The 16,981-nt window shown below is 38.8% G+C and overlaps 2 protein-coding genes across 3 annotated transcripts; one reads left to right on the forward strand and one right to left on the reverse strand.

Moving 5' to 3' along the window:
- The first annotated feature begins 1,169 nt into the window (after positions 1-1,169).
- LOC103710027 (LIM domain-containing protein WLIM1-like) lies at positions 1,170-11,110 on the forward strand. Of its 2 annotated transcripts, none has more exons than XM_088707334.2 (5): positions 1,170-1,702; positions 4,817-4,913; positions 5,465-5,508; positions 5,626-5,715; positions 9,556-11,110. In XM_088707334.2, the coding sequence occupies exons 1-5, from the start codon at positions 1,559-1,561 to the stop codon at positions 9,580-9,582; spliced, it is 402 nt and encodes a 133-aa protein (XP_088563460.1). In that variant the 5' UTR covers positions 1,170-1,558; the 3' UTR covers positions 9,583-11,110. The 2 variants fall into 2 exon arrangements, with proteins under 2 accessions (XP_088563460.1, XP_008793824.1); XM_008795602.6 differs by having other exon boundaries at positions 10,433-11,110.
- Positions 11,111-11,385: 275 nt separating this feature from the next.
- LOC120111396 (putative UDP-glucosyl transferase 73B6) lies at positions 11,386-12,992 on the reverse strand. The gene has a single exon (XM_039128443.3). The coding sequence runs from the start codon at positions 12,943-12,945 to the stop codon at positions 11,515-11,517; it is 1,431 nt and encodes a 476-aa protein (XP_038984371.3). The 5' UTR covers positions 12,946-12,992; the 3' UTR covers positions 11,386-11,514.
- Between the last annotated feature and the right edge of the window lie 3,989 nt (positions 12,993-16,981).

Genomic DNA, 16,981 nt, shown 5'->3' on the forward strand with positions numbered 1-16,981 from the left:
AAGTAAAGTGAAATTATGATAGACCCTATCAAAACTTATTTACAACTTAACCTAGCTTGATTTCATGCTCATCCCTACCTAAAAGCTTGTTGTCATTTGTTCTCTTTCTTGTTTTTTGTTCTAGCAACTGTCTAGAAATAAAAAATCTAGATGAATTTGTGTTAGGTACAAATCTATAGATTAAAAATGTTTTATTTGAGAACTAAAGGATTTTATTTTTAGGTAGACTACAAGACTAAAATTATGTAGACTATACAATTAGATTTTTCAAGGACTCCAGTAGTCTATTTCTATGCAAACTCTTATATTTATCTTGGATTGTTTATATAAATCCATTAGTATATTAGTTGAGAATATGAAATTTGAAAATTTAGAATATTTATTTGCGCTCTATCTTTAGACTTGTTTAGTTTGTGGGAAGAATTTTTTTCTCTGATTTTTTTCTCAAAAGCTAATGCCGAGGTATATTATGCTTAGAAAAATAATTTTTGCATGCTTGATTGACAATAAGAGATCGGACATTCTAGAGTGGCTTATATTTAGGCAATCATCTATTTTTTAGAGAAAGTTGCATGAAGTAACTATTGTGCTCTTAATAAAAAAAATTTATGTCATTTTATCTAAAAGTTTAAGAATACTTTTGAAAAAAAAATCTTAATGTTTAATCAATGAAAATTAGATTTTTTATATCATTCCGTCTATCTCTATTATTTAAAATTTTTAAGGTATTTTTTTTGTTAATCATATTTTTTTTCTTTATTTTTTCCTGAGAACCCAATTAGTCCTTTTATATTTTATATATTTTTTCTTTATTTTTTTTTAACTCTCTTTGTTGTCGGCGTGAGAAGGTTGCTTTTTTCTTCTTTTCCAGCGTCGTATAAACTCCTTCTTCTGTTTTAGGTAATTGCTGTGCGTGTCATGTGTCCGTTGATATCAGGGCAATCTGGACTGCCGCGCGCATTGTTGCCATCCACGGGGCGTTGCCAGGCGCGAGAAGGCGCTCGGAGAAGCTACTTTTCTCGCCATCAAAGTAAAATAATTGTGTACTGTTTTGGCGGGTCCATCCATCATTGGACTTTCGGAGCGCCGGCATGACGCTTTATTGCGAGGGGCAGCCTCGCGCTCGCACGCTTACGCTTAAACCCGGGATGGCGCCGTCCGTCCTCGAAAGCAAAAGAAGGGAGCCGAAAAGCGAACAATAGAAAAAGCCGTCGCGGGCCGCACAGCAAACCAGAGGCATTACCACAGCAAAGCGCCCGTGATGACAATCCGGCGAGGCCAAGTGCGTCGAATATTAGAATAAGAACAAGAATACTTTATAGAGGCTAAAGCAGCGCCATCGCCAACTCTCGCGTGCTGCCGTTATTTCTGACAGCGTTGCTGAGCTGTTCTCTTTCTGACAGTAACAAAGAAAAGCCGCCTCGTCCCCATCTCTCTTCTCCTCTTCCTCCCCTCCCGTTCTCTTCTTCTTCCTCCCTCGTTTCCTTCTCCGGTCCAAGAACCACAGGCTCTCGCTTCGTTTTTTTTATTTGGAAGAGGAGGTCGGGGGACGAGAGAGATGGCGTCGGGGGCGTTTGGAGGGACGACCCAGAAGTGCAAGGCGTGCGAGAAGACGGTATATTTGGTGGATCAGCTCACCGCTGATGGCAGGGTCTATCACAAGGCCTGCTTCCGTTGCCACCACTGCAAAGGAACCCTCAAGGTAATTGATTTCCATCCTCTTCCTTTCTGCCATCTTTATTGCCTTCTTGGGTCTTCTTCGCCTCTGTTCTGATTTCTTGCCTCTCTGCCACCTGGCTTCTGTTATTCTTGAACGTTTTTCTTTAATCTAGACGCAATTTATTTCCTTATGTTTTCTCTTTCTTCATCTTGTTTGGCTCGATTTTTTTTTTTTTTTTTTAAGTATAAGCTTCTCCGTTTTCCTTTTACCATCCTTCCCCCAAGAAAGCAATAAGATAGGAAAGGTATGCTCTGGTCTGGTGCGTATCAGATTGGAATACTGTTGCCATGGCTGCTGTAATTGATCGTTTTTGTTTTCTTTTTTTTATTTGGCTCTACTCTTTTTGCCGATTTGTCTGATTTCTACTGTGTCTCTTGATTTCAACATCTAAGCATGTCTTTCGTTCTCTTCTTCTGTAGGTGGTGCACGATTTTCTTTAAAATGTTTATTCCTGTGTATTATTTGTCATGGATCTGCGCCTCTTATGTGTAATATCTACTGGATATTTACTTGACAAAATCTATTTATTCTTTCATTTGCTGTCATTCTTTTTTTTTTCCGAATTAAATTTATGTCAACCTATGAGTGAATTTCTGAAATTAACCTGTTAAATTGGCAAACATGTTTTAAAATTTAATTTGGTTATGTAATTTAGATGTTTCTTCGATAAGTTTTGTGTAATTGCATAGTTGACTACAATATACAAGGGAAAAAAAGCTAATATCCGTGTGGGCATCATCACGGGCATTTTGTTTTTCCCATTCTTCTAATCCCTATTATGCTAATAGCTGCTTCAAGTAAATAACCAATCACTTATTTAATTGATTGATTTTTTTTTTCCATTCTTCTAATCCCTATTAGCTAATAGCAAGTAAATAATCAATTACTTATTTAATTGCTTGGTTTATGCTATATTAAAAAGAGAACCATTCTTGATGAGTGCCTTACCTTGCTGCAATCAATTAATTTCCTCATTTTCTTGAAAAAAAATTAATAACAAGATTTGCTTAGCAATTATTAATAGGTTATAACAACATTTGCTTAGCAATTGTTAATAGGTTACAAGTACAATGACATTTATCCATGATCTAGAGATTATGAACTTTTGGGTAGGAACAAATCCTCAAAGAATGAAAATTCAGGTCTTTGATACCTCCCTTAGTCTGCAACCAACTAGTGTCAAGTTCCATAGACAAAAAGGCATCTGAGCAAAACAGATTATATGACTCTTACAAAAATTACATGCGGCATATGAAAAGTATATTATAATGGTCCTTGTCTGTCTTACAGAGCTATGATTTTGTTCTACGCTAAGCATTTCACAGATTCTTCTTCTTTTGGAAGAGAAGAGTGGGATGGGATTATTTTTCTTTTTCTTTTCTTTTCTTTCCCTTTTTTTTTGGTGGGCGGGGCGGGGGGTTGTTCTCTAATATGAATCCTAGACAGGCAATTCTAGTCTGATTAGGTTGAATACAAATAATGCCCGCCTGCACCACCTTGGCCCTGATGGTCAAGCAAATGATTTGGGTGGGTCCAATAGGTCATCTGACCATGCCATAGCCTCATATCAATAATCAACCAACTTTTTCTAGATTATTGTCCATCTTAATCAATATTTTGTGCTTCATCATTGGATTAAGCATTCCATCACGTCCTCCATCATCTCCTTGACCCTGCATCTGAGCACAGCCCTCACTGTTTTGACTATATCTAGCTCATATCAAGTTCCACTGGTCTCCACGGCCACATAAGTTAGAAATTCCGGATACACAACACAAGTCGAACCTTGGACCTTCTCCATGGGAAAGAGGGGATCAAGTTGCTTGGCTAGGCCCCAAATGGTGAATTTTCTCTAGGATTGGATTCTAAAATTATGGCCACCAGATATAGAAGTACTCTGAACTCTGTACAGTAGGGTAATTAGTCAGCGATGATTGTGTCTTGCATTAATTTGATCAACATTCATTCAGCTATGAACAGGAAGGACAATTTCAGAGTGATTAAATCTTTTTCTTTATTATAAAAGAAAGTATTCAACCTGTGCACTAGCAAATTTATCATTTCTAGGTATCAATTCGAGCAAGAGAAGGAAAAAGAATCAAATTTTCTCAAAACAAAAATGGACCTATCTAGCTTTGTTACATGCATAAGCTGCTACCGTGCTAGTATGTTGCAAGTGTAATGGATATGAAATTTCGCCAATCTTCAGTATGTATGTAACTTCGTTTGTGCAAGACATCCTTATGGTGCTTTAACTAATACGTGCTGATTTAACTCGGAGACTCTTTTAATTTTATTACTCTGTATTGAAATTTCTTATAATTCTTGATTGATAAAGATTCACTTTTGAGTAGTAGTTGGAAAAGTTCAATAGAATATGAAAATGAAACATATTAAAATTTTAGAAGAAGAGTCTATTCCGCAAGGCAACTTATATTCCCTCTCATTTCTCTTTCTACTTCATGCTATTTGATTTTGATGCTTACTTCAAGTGAAAGTTACATCACCAAGAAAAGATATCCGTCGTCCCATAACTTTCTGTATCGCCATGAATTACATAATTTTCCATTCTTGTGAAAGCACTAGTTAGTGGATTCAAGAACGCATGCTTAATGGATAACAATGGATAGCTTTCTTCGACAGGGGTAGCAATCTGGCTAGCAAATTGGGTAGATTGGCTGGTTGCTGGATTCAACAATGCGTTGTACCCTGGTTTGCATGAATAATATTAAACAATAAAACAAAGGAGTAAAATGTTCCGATGACAGTCTAAATGTATCTGTTTGGCCCTTCAGATAATTGGGTTTCATTTATTTGCTCACAAAGTGCTGTTACTATAATTTCTGAGGCATTTGTCTAATTTTCTCATTTTATTCAGGAGCTTGATGTTCTATTATCTGTTTCAGGGAAAAATTTAAGTATGCATAACTAGAACATACTATTTGTAAATATATCTATAAATGCCCTTTGCAATCTCATGAGTGACATGACATTTGTTTTGAATACAAAGAAAACTATGCATAATATTTATCAGTTGGCATCTGGTTATCTTATGCTATTGGACTGAATGAAACTTTTTGATGTTTAATGATGCAGCTCAGCAATTACAGCTCCATTGATGGTGTTCTGTACTGCAAGCCTCATTATGACCAACTTTTTAAAATGACTGGCAGCTTGGATAAAAGTTTCGAAGGTTGTTTTAGGGCCTGTTTGACAATGCTTATTTTTCTTTTTTATGTTCTTAAAAACAAAAACACAAAAACCTAGACAAATAACATGTTTGGCTCTACTACTTTTATTTTCTATTTTTATAAACGTTTCTCACTATTTCTTAAAAAAAAGAAAACAAGTAAATCTTGCTTTCACTTTAAATTAGGAAACTCAATACCCTGTCCACCACCGTCACTGCTGTTGCCGTTGCTACCGCTTCCGCTGCTACCGCTTCCGCTGCTACCACCATTGCCACCATTGCTACTGTCATGCTGCTGCCACCACCACTGCTGCCACCGCCACCACTGCCACTATCAGCACCAAAGGTTGGAACTTTTTGCATTTACGAAAAATAAAAATACTTGACTTCAGCAAACATATTTGTGTTTTTGAGAATTTGAAAAGAACATCAACAAAGATTTTGCTTTCTATTCTTAAAAATTAGAAAAGTGAAAGTTATGCCTGCAACCTTTTTCTTTATGATAATTATACAATTACATGTTTAGAGCTTAAACCGTGCTTTTGCCAATCTAGGCTCTTCGAGATCTGCTAAGGCGGACCGGTCCAATGGTCATGAGGTATTCTGCCACATATATTTTTATCAGGCTCTTGTCCCCATTTTTGCACTTATACTTTTGTTTCTGGGTTCCCCCCAGTCTACTCACTTGAATTAAGTTATGGATTATCTTGTACAGAGCAATGCTAATAGCAGATTTTTAAGTATGTTTGTTGGGACGCAAGACAAGTGTGTGGTTTGCAAGAAAACTGTTTACCCAATTGAGAAGGTATGCATTATTTCATTTTCTTCATACAATATATGGGACATTAGCTTATCATAGATGGGTCTTTCTCTGCTACTCTTACTGAATTTTGAACTTCATTAGATACTTTCTTCAAAAGAAAAATTGTCAATTATTTTTTTTTAAACGTTTTTTTAAATCTTCTGTCAGGGGTCACATCTGTTTGATGTATATGTCTGATTTATAGGTTTGCATCTGTTTCTTACATTACTTTTTTCCCTCCTAATTATAGGCTGTATATAATGCAAAGAAGAGATGGTTGTGGACCATTGTGAATTTCTGCTTTCTCTCGCCGTGCTTAGGCTGAGGACTATAAAGTACTGAAAGTTTGTTAGCTCAATGATTTGTCAGTAGGAATTAACTTTAGCAGTCCTTATGTTGAAAGAGATATAACTAAACTAGGCAATTTTTAATGGTGGTTTTGGTAAATTCGTTTCATGATGACCTACATTTTAAAAAATTAACACATGAATTATGCATGCAATGATTAATTGTAATGTAAGATTCAGTCCAACAAGAGTAGAATATTTTTGAAAAACGATTGCTGATGCTGTGTACATGTAGGGGTCATTCATATTGAAACTCTAGAAGTAGATATGGTTTAACATGCTTTGTGTGCATCAGAGAGCATATAAGCATGTGCAGCACTGCTTAGTTAATTAATTGCCAAATCATAAGTTTGTCTGCAAATCCATTTCTTTGTCCATTGTCTTGTATAGTCCAGCGATTGATACTGGTAACAGTGATAGCAGTCTAACATATGTTACTGAATTGTTTGTCATCTTCCAATTTGTGTTCATTTTGTTTGTCCCTTGACCAACAATAAGAGTGTTATTAGTGCACTGCAGGAGTTTAACTTAACTGCAACATTTTTCCCATGTACTTGTAAGCGGCTTTGCTAAGGTTTCCATTTGGAGGTCATTAAGGTTCAATTTGTTGTTTTTCCTTTCCTTTGATTTATTTAAATTCTAATAGTTGAGATTTTTTAAAGAAGTGTTTGGTTAAGGACAAACACTCTTTTCTTTTTTATTGCATGGGGTGGGTCTGAGGTGGGGGGATCATGAACTTGGAAATTCTACTCAAAGTGGGGATATCCAGTATTATGGTCTGTTTGGATTTTATGAATATTTCTACACCACCAAATATCCAGTTGTATGGAATCATAACTAATTTTATAAAAGATTCAAAACCAAAAATACCATTATTTTGTATAACATCCAAACTTATCGCAAGCCTAATTTACCTTATGTCTATATCCAAGGACATAATTTCTGCCACAAAGGCCATCTTTGCTTTTCTTTCCCTACACAACATACTAACCCGCTTCAACTCATTTTGGATTCCACTTGAATCTATTCTCTGCTCTTCAAGATCTTGCTGCATTTGACTAAAGTGTATTAGTTTGCATCACTTTGTTACCCATTGATTTTGCTTCCAGGCTTCCTTGAACACATGCACTTCTAACTTTCCGCTTAACATCATGATGGCTTTGTCATTATCATTGCCTGTATGCTTGTACAAAATTAATACTACCATTTTTCATATGGACATTTGATTCTAGTATTGCCTTATAATTTAAGCATCATGATTTGACACAGTGCTTCATATTCCCTGGTTAAATTACACAGGAACATCATCCATCTTCCAGTCTTGTACATTGTCAAGTACTGGTAAGATTTATTCAAATTATCATAGGAAATTGTAATCATGGCATTCATGTTACATATGTACAGTGGTGTTTCAACTAACTCTCTTATGCACCAAAAAAGATCCTTAAACTTATTTAGCATTTGTTCTCTCTTTTATAAGCCAAGAAACGCCGAAGCATCCTCAAATTTTATTACCTGTGGGACCTATCTGATCTGCATTTTCCGGTTGAGGAACATCATGTATAATGCTCACTGTGAAAATGAAAAAGATATGCATAATAGAAATTTGACAAAATGACAGTTCTATACTTATAGAGACTTTAAAATGCCTCCTAGTGCACCTCAAGGATTTGCTAGCACAGATAGTCTCTGCATGCGAATTATGAGTGGTGGGAATAACAAAAGAAGGCAGTTTTCATGCGTCATGTTTAACATATTTCTAGTTAAGCATAAGTCTGGGTCACATCATCTTTGATAAACATATAATAACAATTAGCCATGCAACCTGTTGTGAAAGATCATACCAATTGGAATTTAAAATTAACTTTTCATCAAATCTTTTAGATAAAAAATAAAGAGTCTTATTTGAAGAAAAAAAATCACTATTCAAACCTCACAGTAATGTAGTCCACATCTCTAATCTCAAGTACTGTCACAAATTTGGATGACTTGTACATGTATGATGTATGCTAAATGCTTCTAGCCTTCTACACATACATAATGCATTCCTTTTAGTACTGCACCTAAAACAAAATCTGAATGGTTACTGGCTACTTGACTTTGTCAAGACATCCTTTAAGTAAATCAGGATTTCTTCTTACTAAAATTTGGTTTGCAATACATTGCTTAATGGCTTCCAAAAATTCTGCAATAGCTGGTCACGGGAGACCAGTTCATTATGAGTTTGAGTCTAGTCATGAATCCAACATGACATAACTAAGAAAGGCCCCTGCTCGTCTTTTAGCTAATTTGTCCATTAGGTCCATCCACATAGATTGTTCCGTGTACGAATAGGACTCCGTATAACAGCCAGCCAAGCTTGTCTACATCCCAGTCAACTAGCTGTTACTAGAATCCAAGGGCATTGCAGAAGTCAGAAATATTCCTAAGTAATTTGTTACCAAGAGCCTGAGGATCTTTATAAAAAAGGGCATCCCAATGCACAAGGCTCCGTGTGGGATTTAGGGAAGGTCTAAAATATGCAGCCTTATCCCTGCATACGGAGAGGATGTTTCCATATTTTGAACTTATAACAGCTAGGTTTCAGTGGAGCAACTTTGCCACTTTGCCAAGGCCTGCACACTCAGAGAATCTCTAAACTAACTCTTATTTAGAATGAAGAAATATCCAAAATGCTCGTTAAATCTAGTTGAACTTTAACCCAAATTTGACCTGAAGAACCACTTTGACCTAGTGCTGTTTGCTTTGAAAGTCCAAAACAGATATTCTGCAGATCCAGTCTTCCCATTGATAATCTTGGACTCCCTGCTACACTAGCTTCTTTAACCTTGAACTGTTAGCTTGAAGTGCTACCATGGCTTCTTTATCAGTATACTCACATGGCAGACTCAGAGGTGATAATGAAGTCCCTCAATGATCCTTGTGGTGTCTTTCAATCTCATACCTAAATATTGTGATCCTAACCTTGTACACATTAATGTATGTTTGAGCTATCCTGCATGCACATGATCTGTCCAATCATCATATTTATCATTCATAAGATAGATTATTAATATGAGTTCCTACAGCTGGTGCAGGCTTCCCACCTCATATCAGTAAAAAAACCCTTGTTTCTTTTGAAGCATCATCAACTTTCAGGGATAAGCAATTGTAGAGCCCACATCAATTTTGTTTCCCAAACTTGGTGGCGTGGTATTTCTCCTTATCTGCCAACATTTATCATGCAATAGCACAGAGAATATGGTATAGATACACCAAGAATAGTGGAGGAAATTCATCTTCTTCATTTTGGAGTATTAGTTATCTTTCATTGAGAAGAAGTGCTTTCAATGTTCAAAACAAACATGTATCATAATTCCAGGTTAAACATATTTACCTCCATCAATTAACATTCATAATAAATTTTCAAATATCTATCAATTTATTTGGAATTTGCACAGAGGAAATAAATCATTTTGTTTATATTCAATACAAATCCTGTATTTTCATTGTGCAGGTGACTAGGAGATTACGAAGCACTTAGTTGGAAGGGGCATTTAGGCAACCATCTACGAGGAGTATATTGTAAAATATTAAAAATACAAATAACTAATAGCCTTTTTGGCGTTGTTGTTGTTTTTGCATTTTTTTTCCTCCACTAATTAGTGGAATACCACATGGAGATTGATGTTGAAGAGAGCACTTGCCAAAACTTTTGTTATTCCTCTTTTTGTTCACCTGTTTTTGAAAGCAATAAAGCTTTGTTACCAAAAGCTCAAAAGATTTTACAAGCAATTTCAAAGAACAACAAGGTTTTGTCATGCATATTCTTCAGTCAAGTCCATTTTTCTTCTTGGTTCTTGAAAACAAAAACAGAAAACAAAAGCAATACCAAATGGGCCCTGAAAAATTAAAAATACAACAAAAGAAATTTAGGGGAAATAAGGTAAATTAAAGAACCAATTTTATGGTTATCTTAAAACCCATTTTACTATAAAATGACATGTTAACTAAGTAACCTTTTTCACTACAAATTACATGTCAGTATCAATTGATCATCCAAGAAAATATGTTCGAAAGTTTTTAGTCAATGCAACATGAAGCTCTACCTAATGTGTGTACATGCATGTGCATACATGCATAGACATTTCTGTTAACTTTTAACATACCAGTTGATTTATATGATGTTTAGGTACACTATTACGTGTACAGCTGTACTTTCTGTATTACGATGTGCTATCTTGCATGATCATCAACTGCAAATTCATCATCTATTTTATTTACCATTTTTTTTGAGTACATCTCTATGATAAAAACAACCAATATGTGATGTGCAGATCTGTATCCTCGGGATCTGCAGAAAATTTTACCCGGTATTATTTCCTTCTTTTCAGGTTGCACTTGATGGCACCTCATACCATAGACCATGCTTCAAATGCAGCCATGGAGGCTGTGTGATCAGCCCATCTAACTATATCGCACATGACGGCAGACTTTACTGCAAGCACCACCACTCTCAGCTCTTCATGGCGAAGGGAAATTTCAGTCAGCTTGAAGACAGACATGAAGACATTAAAGTGCCTACTGAGAACCCAGTACCAGATGAGAACGCAGTACCAGATGAGAACCCAGTACCAGATGACAATGCAGAAAGTGCTAGTTGAATTTTCTCTTGGGTGGAAGATTGTTGTACTTGGCACTCTTTTGGGCAATTGTGAAATGACAGTGGAATGAGTTCGTCTACATACAAGCTGCTGAGTTTGGATACCAGATTTTGATCTTCAGGATTCTTATATCTTGGGAAACTTCTCTTTATTACGTATTCTTTGCGTTGTGAGAGTTGAAATAAATATTGCGTGTTTTTCTTCTTTTCCATTAAGCTGTGTGTTGTATTCCAGAGTTGCAGGTGGTGATGGTTGTATGTCAGAGGTCTACTTAAGGAGGCGGGGGCGTGTATTACTCTGCCTACATTTTGTTCAGGAGTTGTTTTATTTGCTCGAGAAAGAGTTCTTTTGATTATCATCTGTTCTTGAACTAACTCTTTTAGTGAATTTGGTGATGATCTTGTAACAGTTTTTATTCCATATCTGCAAAGCCTGTTATGACTCTTAGATGCACCAATGCACCTTCTCAACAACAAAATGCAAATCTTATCATTGGATTTTGGACCATCTGCGGCATTAAAGTAAACCATGATCATACAAAGATCTCATAACAAAAACGTTGCAACTGTTGCTTTATTAACTTTTTCATGAGCTCTTACTGGCAGTCTGTGCCGCTGTCAGCGAGATGCCGGACAACATAATCGCTCATCGGTATGTAACTTGTCCTATGCGAGATTGCTCCGTTCCTTGTACTTTCATGGGGCCATCAGTCTCTATCTTCGTATATTGACGTACGTACGTAGTAACACCGTTGGGTTGTTAAATGAGATATGTAATAATGTTTTGATTGGTTATTTTGTTGAAATAATCTTTTATGTAGAAGTAGGATTTACTGCCCCCTGAGCTTCCTTCCTCCTCGGCACAGCCAGCTGTTTAAGTTCTTCGACCAAGCGGCTGAGCTCCCCATACGACGACCCAGCCTCCTCCACCGCCGCTCTCGCCATCACCCCAAACTCCCTCGCGCTCCTCCTCGCCTCTCGACCAGCCCCACCCATCACCCTCTCCACCGCGTCCCTCACCCTCTCCCACTGCACCACCTCCCCCGCTCGCTGCCCCACCGAATCCAAAACCCGCACTGCGATCCCCAGCAACTCCACCACCAGCCTCGCGTTGAAGAACTGGTCCCACTGGAGCGGCCACGCGGCCATCGGCACCCCCGCGCTCACCGCCTCCAGCGTCGAATTCCACCCGCTGTGCGTCACGAACCCTCCAACCGCCGGATGGTTCAATATCATCAATTGAGGCGCCCATCCTCTTATTATCAAACCCCTCTCCCCTATCCTCTCCTCCAACCCCTCCGGCATCCACTCCGCCTCGGGCTCGTCGCTTCTCATCGCCCACACGAACGGGTGGCCCGACGCCTCCAACCCCAATGCCATCTCTCGGAGCTGCTCCGCTTTGAATACAAACTCGCTCCCAAAACACACGTACACGACCGTGTCGGGCGTCTTCGAATCGAGCCATTTCTTGATCAGCTCTCCTTGCTCATTATCAAGATCGTCCCCTGCTGCTCCCCTGCTAGCAAAAGCCACCGGCCCGATGCACCACACTTTGGTGGCCCGGCTTTCCTTCAAGAAATCGACGTACAGGGGCTCCAATTCGTAGAAGCTATTGTAGATGGTGCCGTAGCTACGGTTTTCGGATTCTTTTATGGCGTTGATTTCTGCCGGATAGTCGAAGGCCCTGGGGACCTCGGCCGGCGTCAGCTCGACGCGGTGCGGGAGGCCGCCCTCGACGACGAGGAGACCGGCGTCGTCGCGGTGGGCCCCGCGGGAGAGGATGGCGTCCCATATGGCGGTGGAGAAGAGGGAAGTGGGGTTGAAGACGAGTCTCGGGATGCCGAGAGAGCAGGCGAGGTCGGCGGTCCAGCCGCAGACGTAGTCGGAGATGAGACAGTCGGGGCGGTGGGTGCGGATGAGGGCGGCGAGGGGATCGCGGAGGGCGGCGACGGCTTCGACCATGGCGCCAAAGTGACGGGTGCGAGGGTGGGGGAGGGAGGCCGTGTTCTCGCAGCCCGGTGGGAGGCCGACCTCCGCGGAGGGGAAAGGGAGGAGGAGGATGCGGACGGGTTGGTGGTCGAGGGCGGGGCGGAGGAGAGGGGCGTTGGCGGGGGTGGTGACGAAGGTGGCGCGGATGCCGCGGCCCGCAAAGAGGGCAGCGACATGGGCAAGGGGAAGCATGTGGCCGGGGGCTGGGTAGGGGAAGAAGAAGACGTGGAGCTGATGACGAGCCTCGGAGGACATGGCTGAAGCCTGAAGGTTCTGTTTGGGCTTGTTTTGGGCCAGCGGTCGGTTCTTGGTGGGCTTGGGGGATGGAGAAGAGGGAATTCCAAATTATAAAGACTGGGGACCGCTCACACCGTTGTCGTGACTCAAACCGCCAACCTCGACGTCTTTGCGTGCCCGCTGCGCACACGGACGGCAACCACCTCCAGAGTTCAGGCGGGTAAGCTGAACAAACCTCAGCCGGGTGAGGAAACAGAAATAAAAAAGAGATCGCCTGTGCCAAATCTATTTGATCAAGGCACGAAAAATGTTTCCATACTCTCATCCCTACTATTTTAATGCCTGAAATCTCTAGGAACAAACTTTTTTTTTTGACAATTAGAATGTGCTTTATATTTTTTGTTAGATATTATAATGTACTTATGTAATCGAAATCTGACCATCATGTTGATTTTTTTTTTCCTAATCATGATACCCCAAGGGACCCTTTATTTCATTTCTCTATTATTGTTATTAATTTCGGGACTCATCGAGATGCTACTAGCTGTATAATGACGGAAACCATATTTATAACACTATAACAGTATCCCGGAGGATTGGGAGCTTCAAAGTCATGATTGTTATGCATATTAAAAACTCAAACCGCATGGATATTACCTTTTCACTCATTATGACATCTATGTAATTTATTGTTGCTTAATTTTGTGTATTTATTTTTATAATATATATTTTTAGTTTCTTATTTTTAGTTGCTGAGAGGATCCGTACAGGCATGTGTTTATTTCCACATCGGTTATTCGCTGAGGAAATCTTGGGTACTTATATAGGATTAAGGAACCCAAAAGATACCTTTCAGCTAGCTTTTTTGGGCGTTGTCTTGGGTTGTGACAAATGGTATCAGAGCGAATACGACCTATAATCTATATGGACTAGAGGACACTGTAGCACGGGTTCATGAAGGCTGGCCACGGGCCAATTGTGGTGCTTATGATTAAATTTGAACTTTTAGCCCGACGAAGACGTCAGAGCTTGAACGAAAGAAGTATGTGAGAATCCGTACGGGCGTGTGTTTAGTCCCACATCGGTTATTTGCCAAAGTGATCTTGGGTACTTATACAGGATTGAGGAACCTAAAGAATATCTTCCGGTTAGCCTTTTTGGATGAGGTCTTGAGTTGTGACAATTGCTTTAGTGGTGCTTGCACTGGATGGAGGGGCGACCAATGGAAATATAGGATGCTTATCTAAGAGGGAGGAGGTAGGAGGGGAATGGGTAAGGAATGGGAGAACGCAGAGTTTGGATTTTACTAATCAAGAAGTGAGCCTAACTATTGATTCGAAATGGATAAATTGAGCTTCGAGTCGAGCTTCGTCCAAGCTAGGATTTGTCCAATCTTGGCTTTGGGCCAATTTTAAGGCATGAACTAACCCAAATTATAAACTAATGAGCCTAAGGCTCCATCTGGTCCAGTTCGCCTTGGGCTGTCTTAAGTCCCCATTTGCAGTCAAAATACTTTTTAGACATGTTCCAAATACTTTTGGAGGTTGTCTATTCATGGGATAAGTTTGGATAGGTTCAGGACCTTGATCCATGATCCAGAAAGGTAAGCAAAACCCCCTCTGACTCTGTTCATAGTCGCTCTAACTGAGGGTGAGAGGGAGAGAGAGAGAGAGTGGAACTATAAAGTTCTAATAAACTAAGCAAAAATTAATATTTTTCATATATAAAATAGTTCCTTATGTAGTAGTTATTATTTGCCATATTTGTACCCCATTTTTTGAAAATTTTTCATATCGTGTCTGTATTATGTTGCATCCATAGCCTGAAAGCATTTCAATCATCGATGTGTCTACATCATATTGAAATAGAGTGCCTGGTTATATGCTATTTATGCCCTTGTATTCGAGGGTATATATGTTTTTGTATGCATGCATTCTATTATTTATTGCTAATGTCTTGAATTCTAGGTTTTTCAAGTGCATGTATTAGGCCTTCTTTTACCACTCTCAAAATCACCACCTCCTCTAGTGGACTTGCATGCTTAGCCTTTTTAAGTCCGAATTGAGCTTCTTAAGTGTAGAAGATTAAACATTAATTTCCCTTCCATTTTCGAGCTCCTTTAGTCCTCCTGAAATAAAGCTTCAATTTATCTTGAGGGAAGACACCGTCACAAGCCTCCAGTGCTACCTACAAGAGAGATATAAATAGAGTGTTAAAGCCACTTGTGAAGTTGGTAATCAAAATCAGCACTACTCTTCAATAGGACAAGGAAACAACAAAAGTTAATCCACATAGTCAATCGTAGAGATGAATTTCAAAATCCTAGTCAGGCTTGCCAGACAAATAATTGAAAGGTTACATCACCATAATACAGTAGCATAACATCACACCGATGGAATCAAGCTTACTGATAGTATATATAGCATCTGATATTAAATTACTGAAATTTGAATACTAGTCTCCAGGTTCTAGGTATATATGTTAATTTTAACATATATTTGTTAAAATTGAAAGCTTCCAAGTTGTTAATATCCGCAATTTGTTGTGTTGGGTTTCATCTATTACCATATGGAACCAAGAAACTCTAATGAGGTGAAAGCTTTGGATATTTCTGTAGAGGGGTATATATTAAGATAAAGGAAATGTGATTTTGAAAATCACACTACTAACTCTCTACAAATTCAGAAAATGAAATTTCTCAAATTAATTCCTGCATGGTTGCTGTCCTTATATTTTCTACCATTTTCTGAACTGCCTGATGGTATTTGCAAGCTGATTCTAATTGGAGCTGCTTCTATGCTGGAAGGTATACCCAAGGAATAATTATGCCTTTGGATTGATAGCATGGACTGGCAACAATGTACTAAATAGGCAGTATGATTCTATATGCTTCAATTTTTTATGAAGCCATTCCTCGTTATTTATCTTACATGCAAGAGATAAAGATTCTTAAATAATGATGCTGATACAAAACTGATATACTAGTGGATGCATTGACTTGTAGATCTTGTAGAGGGGAAAAAAAGAAGAAGAATTGAATGCTTGTTTACATACATGCATACACAAGAACAGGCCATTAATCTTTATGCCTAACTTGTTATTTGATTGGTATTTTCCTGTTGATCCATGGTCAATATAGTCATATATTCTATCAGTGGTCAGATTATCAACTTTTTTTCAGTTGCACGAGAGACATCAACATGTTGAAAAATATCAATATGCTTCCTGCTTTCCCTCTATATCTCCGTAGATTGGTAACTACATATGATCAAGAAAAAACACTTCTGATTATTATACTGGATGCAGGTTGAGATTATTAGCAGAATCCAAAGGATATAGACTAAATGATACAGGACTTTATCTGGCTACTCGGGCCACTGCTAGAAAGAGGTTAAATCTATTGGTTTCTCCGCGAAAAATGAAATTGCATACGGTAAGCTTTTGTATACCGGACCATTTTCCCCCTCCTCTGTAGGGGATCAAGTCAGGCACAAGCGTGAATTGTAGATCAGAAAAGGAGGTGTTTGATGTACTTGGTTATCCTTGGCTGGAACCTCATGAGAGGAATCTGTGCAAGAACCCTGAACCCATATATATGAATACAGTTGTCATAATTCAAGAATGTTGATTTTCCCCATCTTTGATTGGGTACACCTCGTGCATTAAGAATCATGGCATCTGCAGACTTTTATACCACAGATATGAAAACCTGGAAAGTTTGTTGAAACAAATTGCTTCTTTACATGGATCTCCAGTGAACAATTCTAGTTTGGATTGCCAGCAGCCCTGGTTGTCCATTGTTGAGTGAAGTTAAACACCTTATGATGCCTGTCATGGATTCTGGAGACTGGTTGATAGTCTGCAAACGATTTAAGTAGCAGGAGGCTTGCTTTCAGTAACAAATTTTTAATAAAAAAAGTAGTAAATTTGCAAGTTAGTGTTTTTAATAAAATAGTTGACTCATCCGGTCATGTTTCAGAGGCATTCTGTTGCTGGTGAAACTTGCAGATCTTGAGCAACTTCTTGTACACAGAGTATGGTGGCCCAGGGACTC

The sequence above is a fragment of the Phoenix dactylifera genome, chromosome 11 (genome assembly GCF_051530095.1).
Source record: "Phoenix dactylifera cultivar Ajwa chromosome 11, Ajwa_hap1_PhDact_Kaust_v1.1, whole genome shotgun sequence".
NCBI classification, from domain to species: Eukaryota; Viridiplantae; Streptophyta; class Magnoliopsida; order Arecales; family Arecaceae; genus Phoenix; species Phoenix dactylifera.